The sequence below is a fragment of the Perissodus microlepis genome, chromosome 13, assembly GCF_051167445.1.
Source record: "Perissodus microlepis isolate ML-2025 ecotype Zambia chromosome 13, ASM5116744v1, whole genome shotgun sequence".
Lineage (NCBI taxonomy): Eukaryota > Metazoa > Chordata > Actinopteri > Cichliformes > Cichlidae > Perissodus > Perissodus microlepis.
Genome location: NC_140473.1, coordinates 13214927 through 13229514, shown reverse-complemented (window position 1 = coordinate 13229514; position 14588 = coordinate 13214927). Strand labels below are relative to the sequence as shown.

At 37.9% G+C, this 14588-nt stretch overlaps 1 protein-coding gene across 1 annotated transcript in view; it reads right to left on the bottom strand.

The window, feature by feature from the left end:
• Window positions 1–6965: 6965 nt before the first annotated feature.
• Window positions 6966–14588, bottom strand: part of lmbrd1 (LMBR1 domain containing 1) — a 47442-nt gene continuing 39819 nt past the window's right edge. Inside the window, exons 15-16 of the mRNA XM_084947647.1 lie at window positions 8558–8649; window positions 6966–8417 (exon numbers count right to left, since the gene is read on the bottom strand). Coding sequence (XP_084803773.1) covers window positions 8307–8417; window positions 8558–8649 — 203 coding nt within the window. The 3' untranslated portion in view covers window positions 6966–8306. The remainder of the gene's footprint in view (window positions 8418–8557; window positions 8650–14588) is intronic.

The following is a 14588-nucleotide window of genomic DNA, read 5'->3' as shown; positions in this document are numbered from 1 at the left end:
GAGGTTGTGTCAAGTTTATGGCGTTGGGTGGCTGTGACATGCTTGGTTAAGAGATTAAGATTCGTGCTATAAATTGCTTTTGTTCAATATCCAATTTACTCCCGGCTTGATGTGAACTGTCAAAAAAAGTGCCTCGTGTAACACTGCTGTGGAAGGTTTGACATGGAAAGTTTCCTGCCTCGGCTCATAAACTCATATGAAATTTCTGCATTTGTATAGGAAACATTTAAAGCCTTAATATGGCTCTGTGCCTCCAGAAGGTTTGGCTAATAACGTCTGTTTTCTCAGACAGACAGGCCCAGTCAGAGCACTAATGGGGAGAGGCTGTGAGGGCTCAGGGAAAATCTTGTTTGCTCTGTCTGGTGGTGAGTGCCGTACAGCTGAATGAATGGCGTGAGAGCTCCAGTATGTGCCCACCCCTGAACCCAGTCGCCACCCCATCCCCTCCCGGGAAACAGGAGTCCAGCAAAGAGGAGGAGGAGGAGGAGGAGGAGGAAGTGTCAGTGAAGAGCAAGGACCGGAGTTGAAAAAGGGGGGTCCGTCCATTAAACACGAAGACTCGTCTGTGGTTTGATGTCGTCCCAACATAAATTAAGATGATTAAGAGCAGAGCTTGGTCTAGACGTTAATGTCTAAATTTACAGTGCATTTCAATTTAGACTACCAGACATAATTAGGTTAATTATATACAGTACTCCAGCCTGTTGCCGGTGCTGTAAGAGTTTTTTTATTCCCTATTAATGAAGCAGCATCCATTACAGTGCTTTTAAACATATTGCCATCTCCCCCCTGCCTGTGCAGGAGGCCCTATTTTTCACACAACGCCCTAAATGCATATACAATAAGTGCGTAGCTTGTGGGTTCAAGTATTGAGAGTTCATCACAAAACAGTTTTACAGCCAGAGTGCATTTATAACCAATATAAAAAGGCACACTAGATTGTACCATGTTGTTTTATTCAAAGGCCATTTCTGGACTGAATACAGTACTGTACAAAAGTTTTAAACTGCCCCTTATTTCTTTAGCTCCAAATTTGAAATTTTTGGTTCAAATCATCATCAGCATGTACAGACGAGGTCAGGCAAGAGGTACAACCATATCTACAGCCATCTGTAAAACATGGAGGCTAATGGATGAAATTATAAACACAGAAAAGTACAGTCAGATTTTGATCCACCATGCAAAAACATCTGGAAACACCTTTGTTTGTCAGCATATCAATGATCACAAACACAATGCTGGATAGAAAACACACACAATGGAAAACTATCAGTCATGGATTGGCCTCCCCAGAACTTGGACCTCAACATTACTGAAGCAGAGTGGGATCATTTTCACAGAAAATGCAAACTTCTAAAGAAGAGAGCACATTTGAATGTCTTTTAAGAAGGCTGGAGAACTATTCTTGAAGACTACTTAAAGAAATGACAAGAATACTTGCTTTAGAGAGTTCAGGCTGTCATGCAAATATTGACTTTGACTTTTATGCTTGTTAGAATTGTACTGACTCTGTTATTGCCTTATATACTGTATTTCCATGTATGTTTTAACTTTCAGAGTTAACTTGTGAGCTTAAGGCCTAATGATGTTTGAGTGAGGTGTTCTAAAGATGGCAAGTTTGTGTTTGTGTTGGTCCTCTTTTTATTTATTTTTAATAGTACTACTGGGTGAATAATCTCAGTGTCAAGAATCGTCAAATAGGAGTTTTAAAATAACAAAAATACAGCAGCTTTAATGCAAATCACTTAGAGATTTCCCCGATTAACAATATTACCATCAATTTTCAAAAACAAACCCCTCTATTTGTATATGCAGTCCCCAATTTTAACAAGAGGACCATCACATGCTGCCTGTGCCCCACACAAAGCATTTTGTGTTTAAACACTAACACAAGAACAGCTTCTAATGTCATTTAATGAGAAATTACTCTTTGGCTCAGTTAATGAAAGTAATATGGGTAAGAACGTGATGATGACTTCTAATATTTCACACTTGGACAGTCATTTTGTGAGAATCCTGCAGGGTATTTTGATTTTTTATACACGAGCTTCACATTGATTCCTGCTCACGCTCCGTGTCTCTGGAAGTGGAAAGTGATGTTATTTAGTTGTTTTTAAATCAAGCTGATATATGTTGACCTGCTGGACGAGCCTTCATTCGATAGTGAGTGGCAGGTCCCACAGGCCCGTGAGAGCACTGAGGTTAACCTGCTTTGGGGCTACAAACACTGAATCAACATAATTACATTGATCCTGTGTCACTTTGCTCTCTGGAGGCATCGCTGAGGGGTAAGGCAAAGTGCTCGTCTATCAAGGGCCTGTCAGAGGAGTTAGAGCCCAGAGGAAAGACTTGGGGCCACACAAAAAAAAGGAAAAAAATTGAAAAATACATCCAGGCAAAAGTTATGAAGGACAAAATCAAAATGAAAAATGGTGCAATGTTTGGACAGTTGTGATTTTTAAACATACAGGTCTGTGTGTTGTTTACTTTTCAATGAGCCAATACAGTGATTTGAAAATCTACACCCCATGGAAATCATTGGTTATTCCTGAAATATATAAATATTGCATGTTAAAAAAATAACTGAACAGAAACACTAACATTTTGCCCACCACACTTTACAGAGGATTTCAGGTTATTCTTCTAAAATGTTAAATGATACTGTGGCCACACTGATTTGTCAATCCACAATCCATATTCCAAAAGTTCTGCTCTTTGCCTGTTTGTGTCAAACTCTTGTTTTAAGTTCCTTTCAGATGGCAAAGTGTTTCTTCCTGGTCTCTTATGCAGGGGAAATTTGTGAAGTGTCTTCCTGCTTGGAGACGCATGCCCTTTGAAACCTACAATTTCAGGAGATGTCTGAAAATTCTGTGATGATTTCTCTCTTTTTTGGTTTCTTGGTAGCCGAGAGTCTTTTCTGAAGACTACTTAAAGGAAGTGAGCTTCAGGAGTAGTTCTGAAGACTGCTGTGAAAACAGCAGATGGTTTGCTCTTGGGTTGAATTTGCTGGTGCAGTCTGTCCTGGACGAATTTGAAATCCACACACTTTGTAGATTATCTTCATAATAGAGAAATGAGTGGTTTGATTTGGGGGTATTTTTTAAAAGCCAAGCAAAGGTTTTTCCAACATCTTGGGTTGCAAAAAGGCCACCAGGACCCAGAGCAGACCTGTTAGTCTCTAAGGAGATTATAATCATAATCTGGAATACCTGGCTGTAATTTTACAAATTTGAAGGTATTTAAATTTTTAAAAAACATTTCTGTGTTATCATGTCGTTATTTAGAAACTTGGCGTTGTTACTTTAGCTCGGGCACCACATATACAGTGCTGTCTTGAGTCATCTCTCATTTCTTTATATTTTGCTAGGAAGTAGAGGTGCAGCAATTATGGAAACAATTGCAAATATAACTGGAAATATAGTATATAAGGCAAAAACAGAGTACAATTCTAACAGGTTTGAAATGCAATATTTGTATGACCAACTTTATTCTTCTGCCCAGTGTGAACTCTCTTAGGCAATGACAGTCTTCAGGAACAGTTCTGTGGCTCCGAGTTCCAGGCTCTAGGAAGGCCAGTCTATGACTTATATATGACTTATTTTTTCTATCAAGGAATGCATTTACTGCAAACTACTGTGTGTTTGGGATCACCATCATGCTGAAAAATGAAGCTGTTGCCAATCAGGTGCTTTCATAATGGAATTTCATGATGGATCAAAATGTGATGGTACATTTTCCAGAGTTTATTATTCCATCAAATGCAGCTCTGAGCCACATCAATCTCTCCAGCATGTTTTTACAGATGGCTGTACACACTCATTGTTGTACCTCTCTCCTGACCTCCTCTGTACATATTGATGCCTGAAAATGATCAGTATCAAGAACTACATGAGTGAAAAAGCAGCCAATGTCCAAAGAAACTTTGAAAGACTTTGAACAACTCAGAAAGCCCGGAGAACTACAGCTCGAGATCACTTAAAAAAAAAGAAGAAGAAGTCTGGGTCCTTGGAAGCAAAATATGAAGACTTTTGTGCTGAAAACTTTAAACAACAGTTGCACTGGAAGTAAAGAAAAAAGTTTTGAAAGCTTGTAAAAAAAGAAAACTCTGGAACATTCTTGGGCAGGTACTTGCCATGCACTGTGTAATGCTCTAAGGTCTGTTGTTGTGTGGAGCAGTAAGAGCGATGATGGGTACAGAGGCCCATGACAATAGCTGCAGTGTTTTCTAATTCCTCCTGGTACCTGCAGTTCTCCACAAAATCACATTTACCTTTTGTGAAAAAAGACCCAAACAGTGGCCAGCTTGTTTGGGTTACCTTTGTGTTTTTTGTTTGAATATTCCAGGTTATATAAGCAAATATAATAATTTATACAAGCAAGGATGTAATGAATCGAAAAATTAAGATTTTGTATCTGTCCGACTCTAAAATAAGATTTGATTGCTTCTTTTTGCCATTTTTCTGACAAGTTTAAATATTAGTTTAAATTACAGAATGAGCCCACACATTTAACACATGCAAATTATTTAGGCAGAGAAATCAAATGGAGATTATAGCAATATATGAACATATACACATATTCTGGACAAAACCAAACATGATCAAATGCATTTGACATGTATGACCTTCAGGTATATTTAATACTGTAGCTCCATGCCAAGATAGTTTTATTTTCCTGCATGAATTCATTCATTTTTTCATTAAAGTGTTTTCCCAAATAAAGTTGTGAGTGGAGCTTTAGAAGATGTGCAGCAAAGAAAGAAAAGAAGATGAGACAAGACTGGCTTTTGAATACGAGGGATAACAAGAAAAGTTGCGCTCTAAACAGCGACAGATCCTCTGATCTGACATGTTGATCACACGATCCTTTCTGCTAGGGTCCTCGGGCTCGTGTTTTTGGCTCAAGGCTTAGTTAGTCTATTAGTGAAATGTGGGGGTGGCATATCGTATAATGGCTTAACTCAAAGCAGGCTTGCACAATAGTTATGACAAGGTATGCATACCTCAAACTCTAATTGGATATGCACACAAAATTCCATGCAAATCCATCTGATGCAGTTTTATCCTAATCCAGTGGCGAATGTATTTAAGTGCCAGTCTCATTTGATACACGTCTTTATTATGCTAAAACCTTTAATATTGCTGTGGTGGCAATGCAGAATGCACTTTCATGTTTATTCCTGATTGTTATAAACTTCAGAGTTCCTGCTTGTGTCAGACCACACTCTGATAATTGTCCCAGCATTAGTCAGCAAATACAATAATGTGCTGCACAGTTTTTAATGCTTCAATCCTTTTATATTAAAGACGGACTTTACACTATGAAAGACGTCATAAAATCCACATTGCATGTTTTTTGTAGACATAACATGAGGTATACGGTGATGCAAAGAACTACACTGCATACATATAGTCAGAGTCAAGCACTGGGCTGTGGAAAGGAGTTGGAAAGAATTGGATCTGACTTATCCTGAAGCTTTAAGTGAGTGCTATATGTACTGAGATGTATTTTTGTTGTTGTTCACCACCCTATTTGGTTGGTTGTTTCTATTTTGGGAGACCTGAAAGGGCAGGCCAGCAGAGCTTTTTCGGCGCACAATGACCCGAGCATCTTGTTTGGTGTCTTCTGATAGCCCGACTGCTTGTTGCCTCTGATTCGTGTCGACATGTTGCAGAAAATACATTTTTGGTAGATGAGGTTTTCAGGTTTATCAAACTTCATTATTCACACACTAACCTAGAATTACCAGTGGTGACATTTTGTCCCTCTGGCAAGGAAATTATATCCCCAAATGTCCTGGCACTGTCAAGATGACAGTACAATCACATACAAAATCAGGACATACTACATACTGTAATTAAACATATGAGTAAATATAGTCAAGATAAAAAGAACGTACACCCTCTTTCAAATCTAAGGTTTTACGCCTTATCTGGGCCCTAGAAGGTCTTACAATGAGGTAAATACAACTCAGATGAACTCCGAAACATGACATTTAACACCCTGTCATTATTTATTTAACAAAAACTAACAACAGCCGCAAATCAAATACACATGATTAATTGATCAAGTTTGAGACCCTCTATAAAAGCAGTTTTGGCAGTTAGCTGGAGTGTTGCAATGGTCCAATTAAAGTCCATCACAGGGCTACAGCTATCAGTTATTTTAGTAATCAAGTATTCTATGAATTCTTCCATCAATCAAGTAAGCGGAGAAGAAAATACTTTTGCCTTATTCATGAGGAACAGTCGATATTTGAAAGAAATACGGGATAAAAAAAATGAAATGAACTAATTACAGTGTTTAACTGCATGCATCTGTCAAGCAGAGGAAACAAGGAGAAAGTAGATATGACAAATTACACAAGAACTGAACTGCATCAGGTCTTATGGGGAGATGAATCCAGATTTGAAGTGTATGAAATGAGGGCAGGACAGAGGTACAACACTGTCTACTTGTACTGCACGGTAGAAGTTCTGTCATTGTTTTGTGTTGCATTTCATCCAGTGAGATTTTGTCAGAATGGATGGACTTACGAATGCAGATTTTGATCCACCACGTAATACCATCTGGAAAGTGTGTGATTGGGATCACTGCCAAACACACAGTCAATGCAGCAAAAGCATGCCTTGATACAGAAACACACAATGGAAAATTATCAGGCCTCTCCAGAGCCCAAACCTCAACATTAATGAAACAGTGTGTGTTCATCTTGACAGAGAAAATATACATCCCACATTTCTCACATATTTAATATCTAATAATTTATATTTTATACTTTACATACATGTCATCTGAAATTATTACTGCATGAGGGGAAAAAATGTAACAAGTATTACAAAAAAACTATATATTGACATTTGCACATGCATTATTATTTGCAGATTGGTGATTCTTGTTTTAAAGTGGCGTACATAGTTTCAATGAGAACAAAAACTGTATGTAAAAAGGCATTAAAGCCATGATGGGGTTTAAAACGGCTTTATTTCTTTAAACACAGGCATCGTTATATATTCAAACAACTTCCACAACTGATAAAGAGCAAGTATAGAAATGATGCAGCTTCTGTCATCATCATCACCATCACATCACTGCATCCCCTCTACTGATTCTCACAAAAGGACAACAAACCTAACACGAATATCAAACCAAAAACAACCCAAAACAAAACAAAAACATTTCAAACTCATTCTGGCTGATTTCTGAGCGATTAATTTAGGTTAGCATATCCAGTTGTTGTGTGCCCATCATGGTCACACACATTCATGAGGCACAAGCACTTGGCTTCCAGAGTAAATTTACAGTTTTTCATCATCTTCCTCAAACAGATAAGTACCTTGCAAAGATTTTAATATGTATGTCTAAAAGAAGCCCATTAATAGATCTGCCACTTTTGCTGTTAATAAATTCTCAAGTGCAGGCAAAAATGAGAAGTAGTAGTTTAATTAAAAAGAAAGTCACATCCATATTTTTTATTTCTATCTTTTCTAGTAATTTTACTATTTTCCTACCAATAAAGAGAAGAAAGCTGCTGAACCCATATAATTAAAACCACAATTAACTGAATCCTTGAAAATACAGCAGATACAATTGGTCCTTTACATTACACACACACACACACAGAGAGAGTGCAGGTATGCAAGTAGAGTAACATTTCACTGTGCATAACGGTCTCAGACTGCCAATAACTAATGCAGCGCATTAACCTCAGATAAAAATCAGCAAAATAAACTGACAAAAAGTGCTACTGCTGTCAACACTTGGGATTTATTAGTCTTTCTTATACCAATTAGCTTTTCAGAAACAGCTTGTGTAGGTTTGACTGGAATTTTAACTTAATATGTAGATAACCAAACCATGTAAAAGGTCTAGAAAGCATACAGAAAGATTATAAAGCACATTTAGACCTGAGCTCTACACAAATAAAGCTTAGACATTGTTTTAGATTAACAAAAAAAAAAAAAAAAAGCATCTATGCTGCTACTCACAAATGTGTGTGCTGAAAAACAACCAATTTATTTCAGTTAACAGTTAACTTTAACTTTAAGGTAGGACTGACTTGGAGAACACTTCCAGTATCCTGTCATTAGTAACACTGACGGAGAAATACAGTTGAGAGGTCTAATTAAGGGGAGGCATGCGTCAACTTCAACCAAAGATGAAATAGCTGTACAATAAAATAAACAAAATATATTTAAGAAAACAAATCTGTATTCATTACTTAATGAAATTGTGCTTTCTAGTCCCTTTTCAGTGTTGGTTATGATATCTATAAACCTACACAAGTGAACAGTGATTCTGCTTTTTCAGTGCACGTATTCATCATCACTGAAGTCTGAGTCATCGGCCTCCACTTCTCCTTCAATCACAGACTTCTTCCCTCTGCAGCAGGACACCACCAGACCAATGAGGAAAGCCTAAAAACAACGATGAAAGCACACATGACAAAATATATCAAGGCTCATTTCATTGCTAATGTGGAAAATATTTAGCTGAGGACTTGAGCGATAAATTCAAAATGCAGACAGTGACATCTCATTCATATCTTTGGACTTACTCCAATAAAAGCCCAGTTCCCAAAGTAGTAGATGGTGCTGAAGAACCAGAACTTGTGAAGGAAAAGATAAGACCTTGTCACAGTGCACTGATCTGAAAAGAAGAAAAGCACAACATTAATGACAGAGGCTACATGCAATGTCTTCTCTCTGTGGCAAGTTTTAAATCAAGAAGTCGCTTTGAAGTATTTGTCTCACAGTATTGCTTGGACACCTGTCGTGTATTCAAATGACAGGCTTGAAAATCAATACTTGACTAATGTCGGCCCAAACGGTTTAGTAGTTTCACTCTAGTGGTTCATTGTTTTTAGGTGAGAGGTGTCTGCATGACACAGATAGGTTCTCTGTGGTCTGGAGCACAATTAAATGTGACACATCTACTCCTGCTTTCTGTTTATAATTGCACAAGTGTATCACTTGTTATACACCTGTGTTATAAAGTAGTCTATATTAACTTAAGAGCTCAACACAGGCTGCTGTTACTACATGGAGCAGGGCCTCGGGCAATTCTGTTATTGTAACTAAAAAAGACAACCAGTCGTCAGAAAAGAGGAAAGCTGTGTCACTGTCAGTGTGAATATGGTTCAGCCAATGAATAAAACTGGAATGAAATGTAACATTTAATGGAGTATATCCACTATAACACACTGAAACCCCAAAAGGCAAAAGCATGGGCCCACAGAGGACACCAGCAAATGTGAAGACAGTGAACCATAGGTTATGGGTTATGCATGTAACCCCAATTTTCTGATGACGCAAATTCAGGCTCATGACTGTGTTATAAGTAGACATTTCAGGCCCTTCAGATCTTTAGATATGAATCCATCACAAGTCTGGTCACCAAATATGCAGTGATTCCTAAAGAACCATTTCCAGCTATAAGAAGAACAAACCAAAGAATACAAACTGGACTATTCTTTGTATTTTGCACCAGGAACCATGAAGTGTCAAGTTGACGAGTTTGAATCCAATATCTTAAATTGTGCTCTGAACTGTTTCATACAATTCAGAGATCTAAGTCATCATCATTTCTACATCCACTGACAAAGACACGGCCTATGTCCATATAGAGGTAAGGTAAGGTTAGGTAAGGTAAGCCATAGAGCAAAGCTTCTTTGAGTTAAAGATGACAGGATGATTTCTTTGAAATGACAGCAGAATGACTAAGTGCTGGGGGAAGAGAGGCATATTGTTCAAATGACGTTTCTTAAGACAGCTCAGGCTGTGCAGCATCTGATATTAAATGGATGTATTTACATAGATGTATGGAAATATGTAAATTTCTTTATGTATAGGTAATTGTGTAATGACTTTACCTATCTCGCCCACTTGACATTAAATCAGACTGTATGGCCAATGAATGACATCCCCTAATTAAAGCCACAGAAAACCTGCCAAACACCTTGTAACATTGTTTGCAAGTGTACCTTTTATCCCCTTAACACCCGCCCACTTTTATACTGAACAAAACTAAAAGCTTGAAAGCACTTTGTTTGTTATTCTCTTATGATGAAAACACAGCCCAGCACATAGTGATTCAACAAGTATGTGGCCTCGGAGATGACAGAAAACATAAGAAACAACCATTTTGCTGTGTACCTACTGTTATTACAAAGTAAAAACTGCTACGGCTGCTTCGTCTCTGGTATTTGTATGTTAAAATGGTTTATAGCCTTCATATCTTTGCTTTGAATCGATGACTCAATGAACGGGCCTGTGCCATTTCAAATACACTGGCAGAATTTTCCTTGAGTGCCGTAGAGTGTTAAGAATGAAAAGGCAGAAAGTGCTCACACAGATATCGATTTGATTTCAGTTTTTGTGTGCACTGCACTTTTGCCAACTACTGTGTGAAAACTGATAAAGATGCATTTAAGAGGATCATCCATTTACTTGTAGTGCATTAAAGCACCCATTCATTATGTGTATGTGTTACTGTAGCTAGCCTATGTGACTTAAAAGCAACACGAGTTAATTTGTGTAGTGCATTTCTTACACAAGGGCAACTCAAGGTGCTCTCACTTAAAAATTAAATTAAAAAAAAGAATTACAACATTAAAATGCAAATGAAAAGAATAGAGAAGAAATTAGAAGAAAAAACATTAGACACGAGGATTGAAAACACAAAGGAGTGCCAGATGGTTGATGTTGAGCACTGAAGGGTGAGTCAAAGGAAGTGCAGAACATAAATGTTTTAGTGTTGATTTCAAACAAGGCTGAGTTTCGAAAGTGGAAAAGACTAAAGAGGTTAAATGCTGCACAATAGTAATCCATTAAATGAACCAATTTAAAGCTGCCACTTCAAATGTATCAGTTTTCTGGGAGAACCTTTTTGTCCCAGCCTCGACAGAAGTAAGCAAACCTCAACTCTGCAATGTTCCTCAAATGACATTTTATTGCGGTGACCAAAGGCAGCTCAATCATTATTGACTCAGCACTGTGATCATGAATATAAAGCACATCAAAATCAAAAGCCCCAAGAAAGAAACTCGCTTATTGCTTACATAATCCAATTGCCTTCTCTTTTCTGTCGAGCTGCTCTTTTCCTTATGCTGGTGACATCACCTTTGAGCCTCAGCTCCCCACTTTTTGAGTGAACTGATACTGTTATTGATCCGACTGCCGCAGACAGCAGAAATATTATAAAAGTCTTAAGCTGAGTCATTTAGCCTTTATGTGTATGAATGGGTATTGGCAGGCATGGTAAAATGCTGGTGACGTCAAAAGTAGAAAGTGCCAATGATATGCAAGCCATGTCTGGGTCTCTTCTTAGCTCCACAATTGTTTTGTGTGAAAACACAGTAAGAACAGATCGCATTTATTAATTAGCTTAGCCATGCACACTTAAGCAATAAAAACAACAAAGTATATATGGAAATACACTCCTTTATAGGACTTGCATCATTTCTACGGAACAAGGCAAGAGAGAAAGTCCCAAAAGCTGAAGTCTGGCTATGTTAGAGAGCCATCTGGAGCATTAACGCTAACCCTGCTGTGCTGCTCCTATCACACTGTTTCTTACACAGCTCTTCACACTGACTTGAAACGTATGAACAGTGCAATCAGACCTACACAAAGCTACATGACATCAAGGTCCACAGCAATAACACAGTCTTTTTGATTTTTTCCATTAAAGTCAATACTTTTAAAAGCTTTCCCTACCAAGAGTTCGGTGGAAAAATTCAGCTCAGTGCTGTTTCATCTATAATACAAATGAGAAGACACAATCCCACAGGAGTTGTGATGTGCAACAAGAATCAGCTTTCACTTCACCAGGACCAGGAGATAATAGAAGAAGCAAGTCTTTCTTCATCACTGTGACCCCACTCTTTTGCTCCACTACCTCAGCCATCTGTAGCTCTCCAGCTGCTTACCAGAATTGCAGGGCACTGAGTGGGATCTACAGATGGTTCACAACAGTGGTCTGCCTAAATATATTATCATGTACACCACTGACCAGCTTCACCTTGAAATCATTACCGTTCTCTGATAAGAGCATGGGGCAGCCAGGGAGTGCAGGTAATTTCACCCTGACTCATGATACCCGGGTGAGTGCTGCCCGGTGTAGGATGATGCATTATGCATAACTTTCGTCTGTGCATCTGTGCACAAATACATGCATAGTACTCTGCACACACAATGTGCTCTTCCAAAAGGTTCTTGATCAGCAAGCTCTTGTGCCAAAACCGTATGCTTTTACTTTCCATCTAAAAAAGCAGAGAACTTTTATTCTAAAGTCCTTCGAGAATACTGCCGTTCCTTCAGCAGAACTATTTTCACATTTCTGGCTTCACTTATTAGTGTTGTGCGTAAGAAAAAAAAAATCACCAAAAACATCTTTTGGCAGTAGACAAAAAAAAAAAAAATCAATTTGAGCAGTGATCAAGTTCCACAAAAAGATAACACACATAACCTAACTTGACCTCACCAAAACTACTGATCATACGAACTAAAGCCAAAGTGAGAAACAAACGGTTTTCTAAAGCAAAGGACATTAAATTAAGTTTTCAAATCAAGACGAATGCTAGAAACTATTACTTTTTAAGAAAAAAACTGTAATTATTTTTACACATTTAGCTGAGATAAAGGGGTATTGGGAGCATCAGGTACAGTCAGGTATTAGATGTAGAAAGCTCAATCTTCTCTTAGCTCTTTTTTTGTGTCTCTTCCAGCCCTGAAGGAAACAGCTGGCTGCTAAATGCCCCACTACAATCAACAGGTCTATAAAAACTGGGTTTATTTAAAATTTTCAATTAGGATCACTTTTAAGCAAGGAGTAGCATTTTAATTAAGCGTCTTTAAAGCTCAACCTCTATCAAAAAGTAATTTTATTTCTATCAGTTAATAGTGGAGGTCTTTCTGAGCAATACCAAGCAAATATACCCTTTGAAAAGTGATTTTCTTTCCTCCTATAAAAGGTAAGGGGTGTCTGTGGATTACAAAATGGGCATTTTTCTTCCAGGAGAATTACTTTTGATTGACATATTCCATTGTAATGCAAATTGATGATGATCCCATTGATGGAAAGAAAATTACTATTAATTTGTGTTGGGGTTGAGGGAGTCCTGTTGAAAATTGCTATGGTACCTGACATCTCAGAGCTAACACGACGCGACCAGCCCCCTCCCCAACTCTTTAAAACAATGCTGTGGAAACAGGGAAGTTGCTAGGAAACAGACAGGAGTGTACAGTTTGATCTCTAAGATTCAATATAGGAATAATATGATATGTCTTTCAAGGTGAAAACCCAGCTTTATGTTGCTATTAAATGAATTAAGCTCACGCTGCTAGAATTTTACCCGTAATCACTCAGAGAAGCTCACTGATAAATTGAGCCACTGGGTCAAAAGCAAACCTTCGACTGGATGTATTGATATTAAATATGAAATATGCTTTCCTTGCTGCATAAACATGTTTTTAAGGTTTTGATCTGTTCTTCTCCACAAGTGTGTTGTTTTGGTAAGAAATTCAGTGAGCTGCATTGGGTTCAAAGTTATTAAAATCACTGGTCAAAGTGTCCAGGGAATGAGTGTAACCACAAGCTGAGTTTCCTGAATAAATGACGCAGGTGTTAACATGACTGCAAAAAACAACAGTTAAGGACATTTAATTCCTTAAGTGAGGCAGTCATTATTATAAATGGACAAGAAAGAGAAATATGTGATGGGTTTGGCCACAATAAAAATCACTGTATCAATAAGTGACATTGAAGGTTATTTAAATAGCCCAGCCAATCACATAAATGTCAGTCACACAAATAAGAAAAAAGAATAAATAATGAAATTCTGATTATCCAAAAAAGGCTTGTGTGCGCACATAGACTCACAGAAAATACAACAAAACCACCAAAAATAACAACAAACAAAACTGACTGGGAGTAGTATATGTTGATGGTTTTAGATGCATATCAGAATTTATGATCAAAGCAAAGCCCCCTGCAGAAGTAGCAGCATGAGCATCATGGAGGTAAGACTAATTTGACAGAGCAGCTGAAAGTTCTCTGTGTTTCAGCCAGGCTTCATAAAACCTATAACTAAAACTGAACAGGGAATGTTGCAAAAGTTCAAGTTTGTGCCAGGGCTTGTGAAATGTTACAAATATAAGATATAACACATACCCATTTTTTTAAAACCCTAAAATGCCTTTACTCCCTGTGTTAAATTGGATAATCAAGAGAACTTCAAGTTTCAGATTGTCTGGCACCATGGCAGCTAAATCCTGAGGATTCATTTCCATTACGCTGAGTAAATGAGTAATGGCATGGTAATGACCTTAGAGTACATAATGAAGAGCCTGGCACTGAGCACCTGCTCGCCAAGATGTTAGTGTCATTACCCCACTGTGACCAATCGTCCAATCAGTCACTAGTTTGACTTCTACCCTCTTTTGTCTTAGCTGTCTTGATGTAATGTTATACTATGGGTTATTACAAAGTGATGCAGTTCCCGTGCCTTGTGATGCAAATTTCTACCAAAGGGTATTGCCATAATTTTTTCTCTTATCATTATTTTTACATCAACCAAAAGGGCTTTT